Source organism: Chenopodium album, chromosome 4 (genome assembly GCF_948465745.1).
Source record: "Chenopodium album chromosome 4, dcCheAlbu1.1, whole genome shotgun sequence".
Taxonomy (NCBI): domain Eukaryota; kingdom Viridiplantae; phylum Streptophyta; class Magnoliopsida; order Caryophyllales; family Amaranthaceae; genus Chenopodium; species Chenopodium album.
In genome coordinates this window covers 72649780-72672764 of record NC_137837.1, presented here as the reverse complement: position 1 = coordinate 72672764, position 22985 = coordinate 72649780, and the positions used below count along the sequence as shown (strand labels likewise).

Sequence of the window (22985 nt, the reverse complement as noted above, 5' to 3'; positions counted from 1 at the left end):
ACGGGTTTGGTTTTGGGGAGACATTTTTAGGTGTCTACAGATGGGTATTGTATCAGCATTCGGGATAGATTTATATATATTAGAAAGCTTAGGTTGAATTTCTCTAGAATATTCAGAAGATAAGACTAAATTCAAATTGAGTTTGTTGCAAATTCCTTTTGAAAAGATAAGCTTCAAAGTTATTATTTTATCAGTTTTCAAAATCAGTTTTCCGTAAAGATAAAAAAAAATCAGTTTTTTTTTTTTTTTTGTTTATTTTTTTTTTTTTAATTAAGTCCGAAAATAGAAAAAAATATTAACATATATATTTGAAAAATAAATTATAAATTTAAAAGTTTATACTTACTAGAAAATTTTGGGGTATTACATCTACTCCCCCTTAAAACCTAAGTCATGTACAACTTAAGTTCCCAACAGCACCCCCTGAGCACTGCACACTTTAATTTGGTTAATCAAATTAGTTTCCCTTTAATCTTTACTAAAAGAAATAATCTTATTTTCGATGGCTTTCATTCATCGATGATCCACCAAAATCCATCGAAAAAACCATTTTCCGACGGATTCCCACTATATTGGATAAACATTTCTGACGGATTTCCATTAGAAAATTTCTGTCAGAAATACCTTTGTCGGAAAATAATCCAATTTTTCATATGGATAAATTATTGAAAACAGATATTTCAATGGATATTAAGCCCATGGAGTTTGGTTATTTCCGATGGCTTTAAGGCATATAGGAGATTTTCAATGGCTTGAAAACCATAAGAAAACACATAAAATTTTGACAGTTTAACACTTGGATTTTATTAGAGATATGATATCTAAACTCGTCCCGTAAGGCGACTTGTGGGTTTAAATGGCTTCTCACTTGAGCTAAAAGGGATTCATGTTTGCCATAAGTGCGATTTCGCTTGCTTTCCCTTCCCCTCTTGTTGCCTTTCTTTTCTTTAATTTGATCCTAGCAAGTCCTTTCTATACCTATTTTAATTGGTTTGTCATGTCTATTTTGCCCGGGACGAGCAAAAGTCTAGCTTGGGGGATTTTATAGCTTGTAATTTTGTATGATTTTAGAGTGGTATTGAGTCTTGGAATTGTGAGAAATCAATGTCTTATTTAACTGATTACTCTATTTTTATGCATTTTTTGTGTATCATAAGCTTCACGGGGTTGCTAGTGATTTGTTGCATATTTAGGTATAAAGATGACACTTTGAAGCTTTTGGATAAAGAAGCAAAGAAGTTGGAGGCAAGAAGAAGAAAGAGGGGAGCTATGGAATAATGAATCAATGAAGAAGAATGTAAGAAACAAGGAAAAAGTGTCTAATAGTTAAATAAGAGCATTTGGAAGGATTATTGCACTAAGGTCCACTTCAAATAATCATAACTTTTTTTCTACTAAATATTTTAAAGTGACTCAAATTGGAGATTAAAGTTCATTTCAAGAGCTTTCCAACGACTGGTCACATGCCTTATTCCGATGAGTAATTAATGATAAAGTTATGACCTTCTGAAACAAAGTTATTTCGCCAGAAAAAACTACACATCCATGCTAAAAAGTTGCACGTCCGTGGAAAGACCTACACGCCCGTGCCAAAAAGTTGCACGTCCGTGGAAAGGCATGCACGCCCGTGCGAAGTGATGCACTTCTGTGCAAGGTCAGACATTAGATATTGTTCTCATTTTAACATATTTGCACGTTCGAGCAACATTTGGCACTTCCGTGGCGACCTGTAGACAGATCTATTCTTCTTTTATCCGTCCTTTTACTTGGGGGTCATAAAATACCCCTTTAGCTTCATTTCTAGGGGAGATCTCCTTCTTCCCTTGTCTTCTTAAGCCCTTTCTCTTAGCTAACAATGTAGATCTTTAATTAATTAGTTATTTTAGCTTAGAATCACTCAATCTCAAGCATTATTATAGAAGATAACTTCAAGCTTTATTCTCTCATTTTCAACATTTCTCCTCAACTTTCAAGCTTTAAGCAGTAATTTCTTCCTCTCTTCACTTCTTAATTTTCTATTTTAATATAGTTTTGTGGATCTTAATTTTCTCCTAATCATTGTCAATGTTCTTGCATGTCCAATGTTAGAATGTTACTCTTATCCATGATTTGTGAGTAGTTCTTTAGTTAAGGGTTGGGTGAAAACCCAACCAAGCCATAATTGATTGATTTCGATTTAATCATGTTCTACTATGGGTTGATAGTTGTTTGTACTTGAATTGATTGTTGCATGTGTATTTGGTGACCACTTTAATTTATGCTCATGTGTTCATACCCATACTCACTTATAAAGATGAGATTTAGTAGTGAGTCCTTTCTTGTGCAATTGGATTATATGGATGCTTGGTTTCAATGAATAGGATGATCTAGTGTGGTAATTTTGGCGAGAAATCCCAATTATTTGTGCTTTATGCTAGCTCGGAGCGATCAAAAGACTATCTCAAGCTAGAAACCCACTTCCTACCATTGAGACTAGAGGTGGTTATCGGGTGGGTAGCCCAATGATAATAGGGTCAGGGCCAAGCTTATAGGGCTTTTAATGGACAGGACCTTTAATGGACAGGGCCCTTATTGGGTAGGGTCAATATAGAGCCAACATGTTTTTCCAATTTAATTGATAAAGAAAATACATAATGTAAAAATAATTAAATAGATATATTGTTATTCATATGTATTTAATAATGGCTTTGTCTAATATTTATTTTAACTGATATTTTGTAGGCCCGCCCATTATCAACCCGCTATTAACCCGCGACCCGTATTGGCCCAAACCTATATTGACCCTATAAAATGTGACCCGACCCGCACCGACCTTTACCCGACCCTCCCAACAACCAGGTCTAATTGAGACTAACTCTTTATCATGTTAGTGTTTGATCTATGGAATACTTATGTTGTGACTTTGAAACAATACAATGTTAAGTTCCTATTCTATTGCCCATGTGTGTTCATGATATATCCTTGTTATTGATTATTTGGTTTGATTGGCGTTGAATCTCGTTTCCCCTAACGTTCGTCTCTATAGAAGTTAACTAATCAAAATCCCAATTTGTGACCGGACTAGCTTACAACTGTTTCACACTCTTGGTGTTCTTTACCCATCCCTGTGGATACGCTACATACTGACCCTATACTTGTCTTAGATTAATTAGTTTATGTAGAAATATTATTTGGTTTAGGGTGATTGTCCAATGACCGATTTATCCTTCTACCGGGATTGAATTGTTTCTTACATATAAATCATAAATATAAAGTATTTGGTGAGCTTGCATGGATCATCATGAGTTAACTCATTATAAAAAGTATACATGCCCGACAATTTATACTCACTTCGTTATTTTAGTGTAATATTTTGAGCTTCACATAATTTAGGTAATTTAATCGACTTTAATATAAAAATTAAAAGTAGTTGGGATTTTTAAAAAAAAATAATAAATGAAAAGTAATAGTATACTTTAAAACTAAGGATGTGACAGGAGAGACATACAAAATAAAATAAAAATAAGTACGAGTAGTGGGTATGTATGGAGATCTGTCCATGAGGATATAGACATACTTTTAAATAATTACAGTGTTGGGATCAGAGTATAAATTAAAATGTAACTACAAATGAAGATTAATATTGTTGTATAATAAGGGATAAAATATTGTAAGAATCTATCTTATAAAACACTAAATGATGTTATTAGTTGATACTTCGATCCGTGGCTAATTAAACGATGAAAGGGAAGGGAAATTAGGGGTCATAAGGGTGCTATGGAGAAACGAGGCGGGAAAGGGTGACAAATTGGTCATCAATCGTCTCTTATTATTCAATGGAAGAATCTGGAAAATGGTAGTTTATTACAACATTTAATATTTTACTAGGTATTTTATTACAACAATATTTTATAAGGTCGTTTATTTCTACAAACAAAAGATGATATGTATAAGGTAGTTTTAACAAAAAAATCCCTACATTTTTTTAAAGGGTAATTAATTTATGTATATTGTATATTGTTATGTTAAATATTTTGCTATTGTTACAATTCAATTATGAATTTGAATCAATTTGTATGTGTAACTTTGAGGCTTTTATGTGTGAGGTATAAAAAAATTCTAAAGTTGCAAATTATTACTATATATTTTGTATTAATAATCATAACAATATCTATCTTGAAATGAAACTATTATAAATGCAAATGAAAGGAGAATAAAGAAGACACCAAGAAAATAATATATTATAAATCAAGAAACAGCATTACAACACTCCAATGAGTTTACTATATGATTACAATACATAAGATGGTCGAAAGGCCCCTTTTTAGATACCAAGTATTTGGCTTATTTAAAACTATGATAAAGATTTATAAAATACGACATAAATATAGTCAATATAGTTGACCATCGTAGAAATACATAACGACCGTAATTTTGCTGGAATAGCTAGCTATGAAGCCAATCTCTTCACAACCATACTTTACAGCATGATTATTCCTGATCAAATGGACAAGAAAATTAATTAATAAAGCGTTGGGTTTTTTTTTTTTTTTTTTTTTTTTTTTTAAAGGAAATAAAGCGTTAATTATATAAAAATAAATTAGGGATTACTACCTTGGTTTCATATTATTTGCAACGATCAGACATTTTTCCTCTCTATTTTATGTCAAATCGTTGCAAATATATGAAACCGTGGTATTAATTAATGTAAATTTGATTACCATATCCTAATAGTTTATATATGTCTTACCAGCATTTTGTAGAAAATTCCAAGAGACTCGAGATAGATGGAGTGCCTTCCAAACACTCCGACCATAGGGCCGTCAAGAAGTGGCGATGCAAAATCGCGTGCACAACCTTCGATAGCCATACCCTTTCCATATGGTCCATATCCATTTGGACATAAATTTGTGTGGATTTTCATTGTCGCAATCACACAATTATTGCCTAGATAATTGTAGTTTCCATAGGTGCCGCTAATATGAGTAATATTTTCACCACTCCTAAGTACAATCTATATACATGCATACAAATAAAACATTAGGGTTGAGAAAAGAAAAACAAAATACTTAAATAAGTAATTTTTTGTACTAGCTTAGTAATAAACATGAAGATTTTAATAGTTTGCATTTACCTTGGATTCATTTCCTCCATTGCCACCAAATACCTTGGTGTAGGTGCATCCATCTGGCTTAGCAACAACGAACCCAATCGCGTCCACGATAAACCCATGCCTTACTATCACTTCTTTGATGCTTTCACACTCTTCAAGTTTAAAGCTATAATTTTCAGGACTTTGAGAACCATAAGGTCCGCACTCCTTAATCACCCATTTTTGCGGGTTATTCTGCCAAATGAATATAAGTAAAAATATTTCATGCACTCATTTTGGCGTAAAAAAGACTAGTAAAGTTATAACTTAACATGTACTTGATCAATAAAAATTATGAAGAATGGTATCATATATCAGGCTTACATTAGGTGTAAAATGGTTGTTTGAAATGTGGTTACCATATTACTCCGTAATTATTTTAATGATAATATTAAAATAATATGAACAGTTAATTTTTTTACATTATAATATAGATACAATTAGTCTTTTAGTATCTATAATGCAAATATATTTGAGAAATTATAAAATTAAATAAAAATTTACATAAATGAAACTCAAAGTTGGTCCTTTAACTTAGTATTAAGAGTCATCATGACCAAAGGTCACAAGTTCAAATCCCATACACCCCCTAATTTCAAGGGGAATACTTTGCATTACGTATGAGGGGCCCATGTTGCATCCATATTTCAAGCTTAAAGGGCTATCATGTGAGGGACATGATAGAGTATATATATAAACTGATTATGAGGTTTAACTATAAGCTTGAGCTTTTGGTTAAATTGATCCCTTTAACAATTTTGTACCAAAAATAAAGAAATAAACTCTTACTTTATTACTTGAAGAAAAAAAATCAATCATAAATCATTCAAACATTATGGTATTCATATTTAAATTGACTACTACAAAAATTAAAGGTAAAAAGAAGTAATAAGTAGTGTAGATAAGATGATACCTTTTCAGCATAGAGTCCGATGGAAACTAGGTTGTCATAAGCAGTTCCGAAGAACCCGACAATACGGTCATTTTCAGGTAACGGCATAGGAGATTTGAATTCGCAACCTTCCTTAAGTTGATCAGTTCCATACGGCCCGTGTCCACGAGGATGCAAAGTAGTATGTATCCTCATTTGGGATATGAATGAATCTTTAGCCTTCCCACTTATTCCAGTTATGTACTCTCCAATTTGGAGTTTGAACTATTTTAAAACAAAAACAAATATAATGATATCATTATATGAAAAGAAATTAATAATGTAAGCTTGAAGCACGTTTTATCTATATCTATGTGCAAGCATAAGAACGGTATGACCTTGTATTCCTGTCCACCATCTCCACCTAACTTGGTGGTATCGGATTCACCATTGGCGTCAGTTATGGTGAGCTCGATCGCATTCACGATGAACCCCGACCTTACTACTACTTCCGTGATCCTCTCAGATCCTTCGAGCATCAACTTAAAGTTTTGTACAGCGGCCTCGTCACCATATGGTCCGTACTTCTGCAAAAATAATTTAAACAAAAAATAAAAAAGTTTATAGCTATTTGTGTTAGTATTATAACACATACAAATGATGAAATGAATTAATAAGACAAGCAAAAAATAAAGCAAAAGCTTACGATCTGAATTTGAGCCATGTTCTCTTTAATCTTGGATTACTAAGTAAGGTAAAGTTTAGCTAGTAATAGTTGTACTATGTTTACAATTTCGAGTGTAGTGAATAATGAGTTGGTTGTAGCAATGGTTTACTATATATATAGTGTGAGAACATGGTAAAGCGCTTGGATCATCTATTGTGGATGTAATTAATAATGTTATATATTTGACCTTATTTGATAAAGCACTTTTTAAAAATTAAGCTTTTATCTTATTGAACACTATAAGTGGTTTGATCATTATAAAAGTTAATTTTGATATTTGATAAATAGCTTAATAAAAGATCTTTTTGAGGTCAAAAAGCTCTTTTAAAAAGGCTCTTTACAATTTTATAAGAGTTTTTTTAAAATTAACTTAGTATGCCAGTATGCCACAATAACATTAACAATTTGATTTGGAAAGGTTAGTGTTCTCCTTATACATTTGGATCAGTTTGAATAAGAGACTTATCTTTTAGATCACTAGGCCAAGCAACAACTGATTCTACTTGATATTGATATTGATATTGATGGGTTGAATTACAACCTAAACAAGTTTTTTTATTTATTATTTGTGGAAATTTTGTAAAAAATGACTTTTTAAGTGCATTTCTTTGTTTAAAAGGATCTTTTAAAACCAAAGTTGTCTAGGTGGTACGAATTTTGTATTTAATTTGTGACTTAGGACCACTTGCCGGAAGCCAAAGTTGGTTGCGTGCTCAACTCCGGCGGTGGAATATTATGTGAATTGGAGGGAAAAGGTGAAAAAATAAAATAAAAGGGAGTGTGATTTTTTAGAGTCACGTGACTAGTCAGCGTCGGAGTAAAAAAGTCGAACACCAGAATCCAGCGTCAAGGTCCCTGTAGACAACAAAACATACTTATAAGGTCCTTATAGAACACTCTAAACATAAAAGGTCCTTCTAGACAAAAGAGTTAAACAATATAAGTACCTTCTACACAAATGTTCTTTTATTTTTTTTTTTTTTTTTTATTTTTTTTTATTATTATTTTTTTAATATCAACATTATAGAACTTCTAAACCCTAGCTACCATTCATTGATGGTTTGATCGAATTCATTCCATTGAATTCTCCTTTTCATCATCGATCGATCATGAAGAAAGAAACAATAGTTGAGTTGACCAAGACATTGCAAGTTGGTTAATCAATAGATTATATAAATCATGATATAGAACATGTACATTCAAGCGATTACATCTGATAGATCACCGTGTTAGAATATAATGTCTTATGATTTTGATTAAACTTAATGTCAATAATGGTTGAATTGTATTAAGGGAGGCATATTCCTCATATCATGTTAGCGCTGACATTATCATGCAAATTTACATAAAAAAAGAAACTTATGTATTTTCAACTTATTTTTCAAAGACTAATTGAATGAATATTTCTTTGTTAATTGCTTTAAAAAAATTCTATAAATTTGCACTTTGTTTATTGCAAATCCTCCCCTTGTGGTGTATCAATAAGTCAATGCAAATTGCAGTTTTTGGGTGTCTATCGTGGGTAGCTGTGTTCATACTACATTATTGAGATTTATGGACTTGGTCGGTTCTTCCTGGAGTATTGATAAACTATATTTAATGACTTTGTTATGGTCATCGATTTTTATATGAAATATATTTTTAATACTGATACTTGTACTATCTTGTAGATGAGGGACCTTTTAATTTACTTGTATTAATTTAAAACTATTGTATTTGATAAATTTCATATATAATACTTCCTCTGTATTTTTTTAGTTGACACATTTTGAATTTTACACTATTCACACAACACGCTTTGACTCACTTTTGTGGTTTATAAATACGATAAAACATATTCATGTGTGATCTTGTTTGAATCGTTTCAAATTATATTTTATTAAATTTTTTTTAAAAAAAATAATTTTAAGTTTATTTTAGATTTTAACACCACACAAAAACCTGAAAATGGTTTTTAACACCTCCATAAAAAAAATTAAAAAAAAAAAAATTGATTTTAACACCACACAAATTTCAAAAAAATTGGGTATTACCACCACTTTACTGATTCCGTTTAAAAATCCGTTAAGTAGGGCCATACAGACACGTGTCGCTTTATTATTGTCCAAAAAACTAAAAAATAATAAAAAGTTAAAAAAAAAAAGAAAAAAAAACCTAAAACTACCCCAGTGTAATTCCCCATATTTATAAATATATTATAAATGAATTTTTATTTTATTAATAATATTTATATGTGTTTTTCCGGGATTTAAGTTTTAAAGTTCCAAATTATTTTTGGGTTGATGATTGATTTTGTTCTAAAAGGATTTTTAATTGTCCATTCAACAATTTATGCCATACATATTAAACAAAGCTAGCCTATTAATTTTATGAGGCCCAATCTTAAAACTAACCCTACACCACTCTCTCCTATAAATACCCCATACATCCCCAAATTTTTTCCCCACACAAAAGGTTAGTCTTATTTTTCCTCCTCTTTATTTTCTTTATTTTATTTTCCCTTTATTTTATTTATTTCCTTTATTTTATTTTATTTTCTTTTCCTTTTCCTTTTCTTTTTTTCTTTTTTTTTTTCCTTTCTTTTTCCCCTTATTCCTCCTTCCTACGTGAGAACTTTCTCACTGCTCCACCTACTGCCCATTTCTGCCGCCTGCTGCCACCACCGCCGGCTGCCCGCCGCCGGCGACCCACCAAGCAGCAGCCCTCGTGGCTGCCCCCTTTCTCTCCCCTCTTTTGTTTTCCTATTTTGCTTGAAAGTATTAATTTTGTTTATGTTTTGATTTTATGGTATAAAGTTCATATTTTTAGTATCAAATTCATGTTTTTTTTTTTTTTTTGAAAGAAGTCCTAAAGGACATTAAATTTCATTAATAATAGCCATACGACATCTACAATTGACAATTAACGATAATGAAAACGAATTTAGCAAAATCAAACAAGAATTAATCGGGGAAGGGCTAAGAATCCAAATACATAAATATAACAATTCGGCACATTCTCGCTTCGTTGTCTCATACAACTTTTTGAGTGGATCCGTCGCCGCTTCGCAATTTTGTGAGAAAAAAATTCTTGTGTTGAATCCGTAACCCGAATCCGAGCCATAATCAATAGTAGCCCCGCACAACCAGGGACCAAATTAAACACAATTAAAACCTTGTCTTTCGAAGGAGTATGAAAAACCTTGTCTTTCGAAGGAGATCGAAAAAACCTTGTCTTTCGAAGGAGATAAACCCTTTCTTTCGAGGGAGACATTATTGTAACCTATAACAAATTAAAAAACTTGAAAGAAAATAGAATTTGGGGCTTTCCACCGGTGAAATCCGATGGAAGCCCCTTCAAAATTGACAATGGAGACTAAAGTTTAGGAGAGAGAAGAGAGAGAGGAGGCTAGGGTTTTTTTTTATAGGGAGTTTTCAGATTATAATGTTGATTTAATTTTCAGATTTTATAATTTATAAACCTAGGGTTTTAATTTAATCAAATTGGGATTTTAGGGTTCTAATGACTAATTAAATTGGGGCTTTTGTTCCTATTGTATTTCTAATGCATAATTAACCATAAAAACATGTTTTTAATGGAGTTTTAAGAACTTTTAATCTAAATTATATTGCTGGAAATTTGGTTAAGTATTAATTTATTGTTGTTGCTTGTTTTCTAGGAAGTGATTGTTTCTTAAGACTTTTAAGTGATTAAAAAGTGGCACAAAGGATTGTTTATAGGAGGTACGTACATGTCTACTTCGTTGTAAGTAGTATCATGTTTAGGTACCAAAGAAAAGAACTTAGTTTCATGATTAGAGAACACTTGGATGAAAATTGTTTGGTTATACATTTAATTAATTCATGTGCTTATGTTTATGAGACATGTTTTGGTGAATTGATTATGTTTGTATGGAATTATGGATGCAAACATGTTGAATTATATTGGATTAATTATTTGTATGGAATGATGATACAAGCATATTTTTATTGGATTGGTTTGTTAACCACATTTAGATTATTAAAGGATTGGAATTGAATGGTTTAGTTGGAATGAATTTATTAATTATTCCACAAGGTTGTTATTTATTTTATTACTCAATCATGACTTGTTAGTATGTTGAGTAAAGGTGGATTAAGCCGAAATGGCTAGGTGAGTTGACTATGTTCAACAATTTGGATAATTTGGAAGTTTAATGAAATTAAAGGTCAATTTGTGATGTGATCACCTCTATCCTAAATAAGATTAAAAATAAATTGATGTATGATTTTTATGTATGGCCTATTTGATTGAGTCGGCTATTAATTAAAATTGTAATCACGTAAAGTGAAACATGGATGAGCAATAAAACTCTAGAAAGCGTGCACTTCTAGAGTATTGACAATTATGGGTTGGGGTACACGGTGGTAGCCCGTGGCTTTCCGAGGCTTGTTTGATCAACATGTCCTCTTTTCTTTTGGTATTTAAATTTTATTTTATAATGAAAGTTAGATGGGATCCTAGACTAACTTTGTGAGAATGGAGTCGCGCCCATTCGTGCATCGCGCTAAACTTTTATCTTAAATGGTCATTTGGGACCAAAATGATTTGGTGGATTGGACAACCTCGTCTATTGCTTACTCCAAATTAAATTAATTAAATTAAATATAAAGAGTCAAGTGTTTGGAATTGATTAGCAAGTATGTTGAGTCGATTGAATTGTTTAAGTGTGGAGTCTTGATTAATGAATTCGTGTTGTATGTTTATTTACTTTAATTAGTTGAGCATGCTAGGCTTGGTACGTTGTAGCTTGTATGTACTCAGCTTTGCTGATTGCGTGCTTTTGTGTGTTTTCTTTTGGTCATGGCCTTCGCCTTTCAATGACCCTGTGATGATCCAATTATTACACTTGTATTATTGGGGAGCAGTATTGCACAGGTTAGCTTGATGATGTGAAATTCGGGGATTTGACATACGCATTGTCAAGGGATTGGTGTGATTGAGAGTATTCGTTCTTTGTGTTAAACTTATTTATGTTTTACTACTTTAATTATGTTTTGGGACTTTGATTATTGGTTTGGTTTTAATAAGGGCCTTTATGGTTCCAATCTGTAAGCTTTGACTTATTAGTTTTCTAAATTATATTATTTAAAGATGTAAGTTGGATTTCCGCTGCAATACTCTGATAAAGCCTTAACGTTTTAACACGTGGCGGTAACATGCCAATGGTTCTCCTCTATTTTTATTTAAAGTAAGTGGTTTGGAAAAGGGAGAATTATTGGGGTGTTACACCCAGCCACCCCTGCCCCACCATCGTGCCACCACCGTCGTCCCCCAACCCACCCCCTGCCGGCGTCAGGCGTCCTAGAGAATCGCCCGGCGCCGGCGACCCCACCCCGCCCCCCTTTCCCCCACCTACGCACCCCATCCCTCTCCCTTCCCCATTATCGTTTCCCGACCACCACCCCGAAACAACCCTAAACGGGTTTTAGGGTTTCGTTTGGGGTGGTAGGGAATCGATTAAGGGAGGGGGAAAGGAGAGGGAGGGCATTTCCGGGGGAGGAGGAAGGGGAGGAGGGGCGTTTTCCGGGGGAGGGTGCATTTAGGTGGTGGTGTCGGGGTGGGGTTCGGGAAACGAAAGTGAGGAAAGGGAAGGGTTGGGGTGCGTAGGTGGGGGAAAGGGGGGTGGGGTCTCCGATGCCGGGCGATTCTCTGGGACGTCGGACGCTGGCAGGGGTGGGTTGGGGGACGACGGTGGTGGCGCTATGGTGGCTGGGGATAGTTTTAGGTTTTTTATTTTTATTTTTTTAATTTTTTAAAACAAATAAAATAGTGACACGTGTCACTGTGGACCACATTTAACGGAATTTTTCAATGGAAACCGTTAAGTGGTGGTAATACCATTTTTTTGTTATTTTGTCTGGTGTTAAAATTAATTTTTTTATGGGGGTGTTCAAAACCATTTTCAGGTTTTTGTGTGGTGTTAAAATATAAAATAACCTAATTTTAATGTGTGGTTCCTGGCTTCCTACAGACAGATGCACAATCCGCATGGTGCATCCCTTCAAAAAAAAAAAAAAAGCGAAAAGAACATTGTATAGATATATAAAAAACATTTAGTTAAAGTGAAAAGAACATGTTATAAAATTATGAAGAACCACTACTACAAAAATGACCTAAGGAACTACTTCAAATACACCACAAAAATCATTAATCGGTTTCTTAGATAAAGAAACCTTATATGAAAGATATCTGGTTTCTTAGAATTATGAAGTTTTTATTGACGAATTCATCTAACAAAATTAAATGACGAAATCAAAATATATATTAAGTGATTTTTTATACAATGATACAAATAAATTAATTGATTATAATTTATGAAATTAAACTAAATATAAGAATTTAATTAATTTGAACTAGAAGAATGAATGTTGTAGGTTGTACCTAAAGGTTTTAGATGATATAGGTTGAAGATGAATATTTATTATTTGGAAGATATTTTTATTCAATTTTATAAACTAAAAAAAAAACATTTGAACCAAAAAAAGTTAACCAAACAAGACTTAATGAATTGATGACTAGGTTGTAAAAAAAAAAAAAGAATTGATGACTAGACTTGATGACTGTTTTTTTGAGGTGTTGAATTGGACGCTTAAGATTAGTCAATTAATAAATAAACGGTTGAGATTTAATCTCTTATTGTAGTCGACCATAGTCGTCCGTAGTCGATGATTCTACTGTAGTCGTCTACTACGGACGACTACGGGCGACTATAATATGAGACTAAATTTGAATCATTGATATTTCGTAATGCTTAATCTTAGCCATTCAATAATTTTTTTAAAAAAAAAATTAAAAAAATCAAAGTTACACATCATTTAAGTCATGACAAGTCAGCGACCAGTCAGTGTCTAATCAACAAAGGGTTTTTTTTTTTTTTTTTTTTTTTTTTGAACCAAAGGGTTGTTTGGTTCATTACTTTGAAAGGGTTTTTTTTTTCAAGTGATAATATTATAATTTATAAATAATCTTTCAAAGTTATAGTGAATCTTCCAAGATAAACGATTGACAAAATTCATTTATACACCTTCATCCCCATTTTGATAGCTTCATCCATCTTCAATGACGCATCTATTTTTTTTTTCTCTTTTATCTATTTTAATGAGACACTTCATCTTCAACCTCCAAATTAATCAATAAGATTAATGTTTAATAATCATATTTATGCTTTATTTTATTTTTTTTAAGAGTTTGTATCAATTTAACTATCTATATAAAAAGTTTGATTGAAAAATTATATATTATACCTTTCAAGATTAATTGTTAGAATTGGAATGATTTTTAGTTTAATGTAGATTAGTCATATGAAATAGTGAGTAATCATCCGCCATTGTTGAATGTTGAACCTTGAGTATGATTTTATTAAGATATATTTAGGAACTCATATCAAAATAGATTCATAACTATAAATATATATAGATAAAAACTTTATAATAATGTCTAAATGATTCCCTAATTATATTTTGCTTGAAATTCCACAATCTTACTCACTTCCCTAAACTATTACAGGGTAATAATTTTCAAATAGTTAAAAACTTTATAATCATTGTTTTTTTCCTTGATAATAATGGAAAGCTAGAGATAAGGAAACTAGAAAAGATATCTTATCAAAATATGTTCTCCTAAATATATGATATGATTCCCTAAATACATGTTAATAGGTTTGCATTGTTGTTTCCTTGTTTAACCCTTTTTTTTTTTGGACAAGCTTGATTAACGTTAATTTGGAGAGGTTTTTTTTTTTTTTTTTTTTTTTGGATATATCCTAGATTAAATATATTTGTATTTAATTTTTTTTTAAATGTATATGTATCCTTGATTAAAATCATTTTCATTTGTTTCTTTTTTTTTTAAAAAAAAAAAAAAAAAAGAAAAAAAAGAGAGAGAGAGGGGTGTTATTTACGGAAGTTATGACAAATACATACAAGTAATTAACTTATTTTCTCCTTTTTTTTTTTTAAAGAAGATTTTTTAATTTACTCTTGTTTATTGTAGCCATTATAAAAACCAAACCTACACCATTAGTTATCACTAGGTAAATTAGGACCGTTGACTTAATTTAGGCATGTTAAACAATAATTTCATAGAAATAAGTAAAAGTGTTATGTCAAGTGATGATTTATATATTTGTGGTCCGTTTCACAATAATTAGTTGGAACGATTAATCCATTTATGCGCATCAACTTCTTTCTAGATCATCAAAAGTGTTAAAAAAATATGGTTTTTTTTTTTTTTTTTTTTTTTTTTTTTTTTTTTTTTTTTTTTTTTTTTTCTCTTTTGTTTATTGGGTGGTCCTATATATGGGTGGGGATCCTCACCTTATTAGGTTATGATGAAATTAAGAGGGATTTGATCTTAATATAACTTTTGTCATTTTCCAATAATGACACCCTTAACTTAAAGTAATTGTGAAGAAAAACTTTTGCATACATCCGATGTACTGCATCGATGTAACTTTTGTTGAATATAGAGTAACTTTTGTTAAATTTAGGGTAACTTTTATCACCAAAGCTTAAATAATTTTATTTTTATATCAGGATAACTTATATATACGTGGTAATTTTCATTCATTACAGGGTACTTTGGATCATTTCAAGTTAACTTTAAATCAGAGGTACAATATCTTACTATACATCAACATTTTTAAAATGTTTGTCAATTTTAAATACAATGGTGGATATATGCTTTAATGTTCGAATATTCTTATCAGTTTATTGCCAACAATGACACATTTTCCCCACTTGCATACTATAATAATATAATACCAGATAAGTTCTGCTAACACGCTTCGCATCATGAGGTGGAGCAAATTGATGAAAAAAAGGGTGTAAGATTAATTTGCTAAGGGCCTACTGTTCTCTTCAGCTTAATTTCAGTTCAGTTCGATTTAGTTTAATTCAAATCAATTCCTAATTTCCTTCTCTCATAACCTTCAACTATATTTTTTTATTGGACTGTATAATACTTAATTAGGATTTCCTAATTTGATTGTAATATGCATGGGACTCTATAATGCTTAATTGGGATTGCCTAATTTGATTAAAATAACCTTCAATTATTTTTTATTGGGACTCTATAATGCTTAATTGGGACTGCCTAATTTGATTAAAATAACCTTCAATTATTTTTTATTAGACTCTATAATACTTGATTGGGACTGGCTTATTTGATTGTAATAACCTACATATATTCTTATTTGAGACTACATATCACTTCTTCCATTCTTTTTCATCTTCTTGTATTCTGTTTTGCTATATGTTCATTTTTTTTCTCTCTTCCCTCTTACCCTTTATTCCTTTTACAATACAATTGTATTCAGTTTTATCACTTCTTATGTCACCACGCACATAGCCACACAAAACTCTATATATATGTAATAATGCCAATGTATTTAAATGACTTCTCTCTCCTATATAACAAGTAAAAATATATAGAAACTCATTTTCAACTTATTACTTCATTTCATATAAATAGTAAATGTGAATATAAAAAATAATTTTTTTTTTAGAAAAAAGAACAAAGGGATTACCTAATTTGATTGCAATAACTTTCAAACATTCTTTATTAGGACTCTATAATACTTAGTTGGGAATGCCTAATTTGATTGGGATAACCTTCAAATATTCTTATTAGGACTCTACAACACTGAGTTGAAAATGCCTAATTTGATTGTAACAACTTTCAAATATTCTTTATTGGGACTCTATAATACTTCATTGGGATTGCCTAGCTCGATTGTAATAAACTTGTACTATTTTTTATTGGGACTCTATAATACTTAATTGAGACTGCCTAATTTAATAAGTTGTAATAAACATCAAATATTCTTGATAAAAATTACTTATTGGAACTAACTAATTTGATTATTATTGTATAATATAAACCATCAATATAGTTCTGATAAAGGTTAATTAACCAAATATAAATTACAATTGAAATAAGTTTTAATAAGTTCTAGTAGTAAGTTGATTAAATTAAGTTCAGATAAGATAAGCTCAAATAAATGAAAGTCAGGTGAATAAAACACTTTAAATATTTATTTTTTAAACATTTTACTTTGTATTATTTTTAATCGGTGCATGTAAATGTAATAATAACCAAATAATCATCACATTAAAGAAGAAACTAAAACTAAATGTTTGGTGTTATACAATTATAATTCAATAATTCACGTACACAATGTACTCATCAATTATTTAAGAAAATAATTATTAAGTATTTTGTTGTTAAATATTAGTATAGATCAGAAAATTTGTACGTGAACCGTCAAAATTAACAATTTATGTATTTATAATTCTGTATATTTTATAACTGCTATGTACCACTAAGGGCATGTTCACTTCAGCTTAATTTCAGTTTAGTTCAGTTCAACTCCAATCAGTTTAGTTCAGGTCAGCTCCTAATCAGTTCAAATTAGTTCAGCTCCTAATTTTCTTCTTTAAATATTCATTTCAGTTCTATTAAGTTCAGTTCAACTCCAATCCGTTCATTTCAGCTCCAATCAATTCAGCTCAGCAAATGTGAACGGGCCCTAAAGCATCGTAATGCAAAACTATTAAAGTTAACTTAATTTTATTTTTTGTATTTTCTTAACTATTAAACTTTAGCTAAGATGGTGTATTATTATCAATCTTTATTTTTAAAAAAATGGTGTATTGTTTATTGATTTTATCAGAGGATCTTGGTTCAAATCTTATTTCCAACAATATATCTATGACACTAATGTAATTTTGCAACTTTGAAAACTTCTTTTTTTTATTGAAGTAATTTCAATTATATTGCCTTATGAATTAATTCATTTATTTTTAATAATTTTTCATTGATATTTTAAAATTGAATTGAAAGCCAATTTATAATTTATAAGTTCAAAATTACAATAATTACACAAATGCAACCACTATAACAAGATCGGACATATTTTTATTGAATTTCATGCTAAATTAATAACCATAACCGTTACATATGATGACCATTAGATACTCTATGTACTCGGTATATATATAGTTGGAATCAGTTCAATGAGAAGGTTGACACGGATTAATATATATAGTGCAATTTTCTTTTTATTTACCAAATATGTAAATTGTTTTCATTTTTAAGTGAATATGCAAATTGAATTTTCGAGTTAGTAAAAAAAATAATAAGAAAATAATATTTTTTTTTTTTTTGAAGGGGGGAGATTAAATTCATTAATAATAAGCCATACGGCACTTACATAAGAGATCGTAATCGAACAATACAGAGACAACAGAACCAATTACAAGTTCGAAATAAAGGAAACTACAATTGCACGCGCAAAATGACATTCTTAAATACCCTTGGCTCATATAACGCTATCCTATGCAGCCTCTTGCAAGGGGGTCTGGCAATATGTTGCAGTTTCTGACGTGAACCTTCATTGACTCAGAATCCCGTATTCCTCGACCAGAAATCAGACTTGGTACCATACACTTCGCCATTGACAATACAATGTCTAATTCAAACACGGACCCTAGCTTGGAAGCGTAACCCTTTAGCACAAACCAACAGAAGATCAAACCAAAGCCCCAAAGCCAAACCACCCGGTTCAAATCATGCACCAGAAAATCGGCACACCGATCTGCACACCCCATAGCACACAAACGCACCACACAAAAAGCAAAAATAACAAATCCTAAAGAACAACACACACAACGACTAAAATAAGAAAAAGACGGAAAATTAAAAACGAGACCTACCAACGAAACCCTAGCAAAAGACCCCGCAACCAATCCTAGAACCACCATCCAAGCACCGTGGTTCACCAACCCGACCCACAAACCACCGTACAAGGAAGCCTGACCCGCAGGATCCCGCCAGAGAAGCCCAAACCCCACACAACCATGAACCGCGGCAACGACGTTTGGAAACACCAGACTGAGACCGGCCCTACGCGAGGGACTCAGAGGAAACACCCTCCCCGTTCTCCTGCAACACGTCGCGACGACGACGGCCACGGCGGTGGAGCAGAGACACGGCGGGGAAGCGGGGAAAAAGAACGGTGGCAAGCCGGCAACAAGGCCGGTGAGGGATAGCGGCGGCCGGAAAGTGAAAGCGGCGCCAAAAGCTAGGACGACCGGACAAAAAACCAAAGCAAAAAAAGAAAGAGACACCTCTAGGAGGTAGATCGGAGGCTCGCCGACATAATGGCATGGGCGGTGAGCCTCACACCCGCCGGCGAGCCTCATGGCCGGAGCGAAGAAGAGAAGACGGTTGGGGTTCTTTTGGGGGGAGAGAGAGAGAGCGTTTTTCTTTTTTTTGGGAAAAGGGATATAGATTAAGATGACTCGTGAAGTTAAGTATTATAAGAAAATAATATAAATTAACTACATACCCAACTATTTTTTTTAAAAATGAAAAACAACCCAACTAAAACCAAGGATTTAAAATAAATTTAAAATTAAAAACAAGAAAAAACATATACTTTATTTTAAAAAAAATTAGTGAGATAAAAAACTGCCCATAAAAAAAAAAAAAAAAAAAAAAAAGAGATAAAAAAAACTGAAAAAAATAACGTTGTTTTTTTTTTTAAAAAAAGAAATTAATTTTTTCCAAAATTTATTTGTTTTAAAAAAATTGAATAAACGTAACTGGACAATTTCTTCAAAATTTTTTTTTTTTGCTGAATACATGTATTTTTTTCCCCGGGAATTAAATTTTGCTTTACAAAAAACGTAATTAAATTTGAATTAATAATTTTTTTGTATTACTTTAATTGGAAAAAAATAAAAATTATTCTCTTCAAAAAAAAAAATTAGGAAAAGATATATTTTTGTGCAAAAGATATTTTTTGGTTTCAAAAAAAAAATGGAAAGGTAATTTTTTATGTAAATCGATTAAATTCAGTTATTAATTACATTTAGAAAAAGTTTTTTTTTTTTTTTGAGTCTTCCCTTAAAGAACGCTTCTTCCTTTTTTTTTTAGGGCAAAATAACGCTTCTTCCTAATATGTAGGTTTCTTTAATTTTTTTTTTTTTTGGTTTTTTTGGGGAAAATATATATCTTTATTTTAAACAAAAATTAAATAACAGATAACGTTTCTTTTTAATTTCGGTTTTTTTTAATCTTCAAAAAAATAAAAAATCAGTTTTTATTTTTTATTTTTTTGTAATTAAACGAATAAATTAATTTTTTTTATTATTTATTAATATAATTTTTTTTTTAAGGAAAATTTATTAATATAATTGTAACAACCAAATTTAATATAATATCTTTACCTAAAAAAACACCCCATAATCAATACAGTATAATATTTGTTTCCCAAAACACGCAACTAATAACGGATTTTTTTTAAAAAAAAATTAAAATAATATTATTCATCTTTAACCTATAATTATTTTCAACCTTTAGTCATCTTCAACCTTAATATTTAACAATGGTGGGTTGCTATTCAAAAACAATTGCGGATGAATCATGAAATTATATTAAAATTAAACACAATATAATTTTGACTAATACTGAAATAAATATTATTCAAATCTTTAAATAAATTACTATAACTTGTAATTTTTTTGTCAAGAATATAACTTGATAATTTTTAGAATTATGAAGTTTTTATTGACAAATTCATCTAACAAAATTAAATGACGAAATCAAAATATATATTAAGTGAATTTTTATATAATGATACAAATAAATAAATTGATTATAATTTATGAAATTAAACTAAATAAAAGAATTTAATTAATTTGAACTAGAAGAATAAATGTAGTAGGTTGTACCTAAAAGTTTTAGATGATATAGGTTGAAGATGAATATTTATTATTTGGAAGATATTTTTACTCAATTTTATAAACTAAAAAAAAGAGAAAAAAAATAAACATTTGAACCAAAAAAAGTTAACCAAACAAGACTTAATGAATTGATTACTAGGTTGTAAAAAAAAAAAGATTTGATGACTAGACTTGATGACTGTTTTTTTTTTAGGTGTCGAATGAACGCTTAGGATTAGTCAATTAATAAATAAACGGTTGAGATTTAATCTCATATTGTAGTAGACCATAGTCGTCCGTAGTCATCCGTAGTCAACTACTACGCTAGAATTTTTACCTCACTACTACAAATATGGTCAAAAGGAACCTATAATAAAAGACCTGTTATGTAGCATATGGGGTCTGTTCGTTTGATACCCTACCGAAAAGACCTGTTATGTTAAATAACGGGTCTCTTATCCTTCTAAATAAATTTTCAAAGTACTAGTCTGACAAACCTGACTTCTTAATTAACGGGTCTGTTATGTTTTTCAAACAGACCCCTCTAAAGAGGCGATTTGTTTATCTGACAGACCCCTTAGCTAGAGACCCGTTGTTTGGCGGTTTGTAAAGCATTTTTCAACGGCTCTCTTTGCTACTTTTTGTAGTAGTGCCTAAATAAATATTTTGATAAGAACATTAAAAAATTATACATAAACCTGTAACAAAAAAATATTAGATACACATAAGTATATGTAAAATTCTATTTATACAAAATACAAATTAAAATTAGGAAAATTTAGATTTTAACGCCACACAAAAACCCGAAAATGGTTTTCAACACCCCATAAAAAAATTATTTTAACACCAAAGACAAATTTCCAAAAAATGGGTATCCCCACCACTTAATTGATTCCATTTAGGAATCCGTTAAGTGTGCCCATAAAGCCACGCGTCGCTTTATTATTGGCCAAAAGCAGAAGAAAAAAATAAAATAAGAAAGAAAAATAAAAAAATAAAAACCTAAAACTTCCAGCCCCACCACTGCCCTCCCCGAACCCACCTTCGACAGAGCGTCTCCTCCCCCTCCCTCCCCTAACCCACTTGAACCCTCTATTGCCTATCCCGCAACCACAATCGGCCCCAAAAACTACCAAACCCACAACGACCACGAATCCCCCAAAACAGCCACCAATTCGGCCACAAATGGCGGAAATTGGCCGGTTAAGGCCAATCAGCCCCAAAACCGGCCAATTTCGGCCATTGTGGCCGGATTCGTGGTCGTTCTAGGGAAGGAGGGTTCTGGGTTTGGTGGTTTTTGGGGGGCGACACGGTTGCGGGAAAGGGAGGAGGAGGGTTCAGGTGTGTTGGGAGTGCAAGTGCGTTGTTGGTGTTGGGGTTGGGGGAGGGTAGTAGTGGGTTGGGGGGAGGGCGGTGGTGGCGCTGATAGTTTTAGGTTATTTATTTTTTTCAAAAAAAAGTTTCTTTTTTTTAACAAATAAAATAGTGACACGTGTCACTGTTGACCACACTTAACAAAAATCCTAAACGAAATCCGTTAAGTGGTGGTAATAGCCATTTTTTGTAAATTTGTCTGGTGTTAAAATCAATTTTTTTATGGGGGTGTTAAAACCTATTTTCGGGTTTTTGTGTGGTGTTAAAATCTAAAATTTTCTAAAAATTATTGAAAAATTGATCTAAAAATGGTAACAAAATATATTAGATACACATAAGTATATGTAAAATTGTATTTGTTTAAAATACAAATAAAAATTATTGCAAAATTTATCTAAAAATTATATTTGTACAAAATCAAATCTATGCATTAAAATTTTTTCAATATCCCCAATCACATGGAGTAAACTTTTCCTTCAATCAATTTTGGACGAAAGTGTTAAACAATGTTGGCTTTAATTGTGGCATGAAAGTAATCATCCTGTAATTAAAATTTAAGTTAATATAATACCTTGATTAAGCTACCTAAATCACAAAAAATTAAATGTAAACGGTTTATAAAAATATAGGGCCTGTTCACATTTACTGATTTGAGCTGAATTGAACTGAACTGAACTTATTGGAGCTGAACTGAACTGATTGAAGCTGAACTGAACTGAATAGAGCTGAAATGAATTTTTATGAGAGAAGAAAATTAGGAGCTAAACTAAACTGAACTGAAATGAACTGATTGGAGTTTAACTGAACTGAACTGAAATTAAGTTGAAGTGAACAGGCCCATAATATATAACTCCTCTTCCAATACGACCATATCCAAACTTATTAAGCTATATGTTTGGTAGATTAATTGGTCAAACTAGAAGATATAAGGGTTTTCTTTGCATGTGTGTGTTTCGAAGCTTGCTGCAACCTTTTTTCTTTTTTTTTTTTAGGCTAGACTTTTGGTTATTTTAATTTTTTTTTCTATATATTTTCTACTAAAATTCACATTTATTTCAAATATGCTTAACCTCAAAGTTTGGTGGTTGAATTTATTTTTGTTTTAAACTTTTTTTTTGAAGATGCATATGATTT

At 31.2% G+C, this 22985-nt stretch overlaps 1 protein-coding gene across 1 annotated transcript; it reads right to left on the bottom strand.

Annotated features, from left to right (window-relative positions):
- Positions 1 to 4200: 4200 nt before the first annotated feature.
- LOC145627232 (mannose/glucose-specific lectin-like) lies at positions 4201 to 6896 on the bottom strand. The gene is made up of 6 exons (XM_081679622.1): positions 6709 to 6896; positions 6401 to 6589; positions 6045 to 6287; positions 5114 to 5326; positions 4730 to 4993; positions 4201 to 4476 (listed from the first exon to the last, which is right to left on the bottom strand). The coding sequence occupies exons 1-6, from the start codon at positions 6724 to 6726 to the stop codon at positions 4471 to 4473; spliced, it is 933 nt and encodes a 310-aa protein (XP_081535748.1). The 5' UTR covers positions 6727 to 6896; the 3' UTR covers positions 4201 to 4470.
- Between the last annotated feature and the right edge of the window lie 16089 nt (positions 6897 to 22985).

Bases quoted from the DNA above. Each gene is read 5' to 3' on its own strand.
- LOC145627232 (XM_081679622.1), bottom strand. The intron at 6,288-6,400 runs GTCATACCGTTC...GTTTTAAAATAG, and splicing joins ATGGTGGACAGGAATACAAG to TTCAAACTCCAAATTGGAGA. The intron at 4,994-5,113 runs GTAAATGCAAAC...GCATGTATATAG, and splicing joins ATGGAGGAAATGAATCCAAG to ATTGTACTTAGGAGTGGTGA.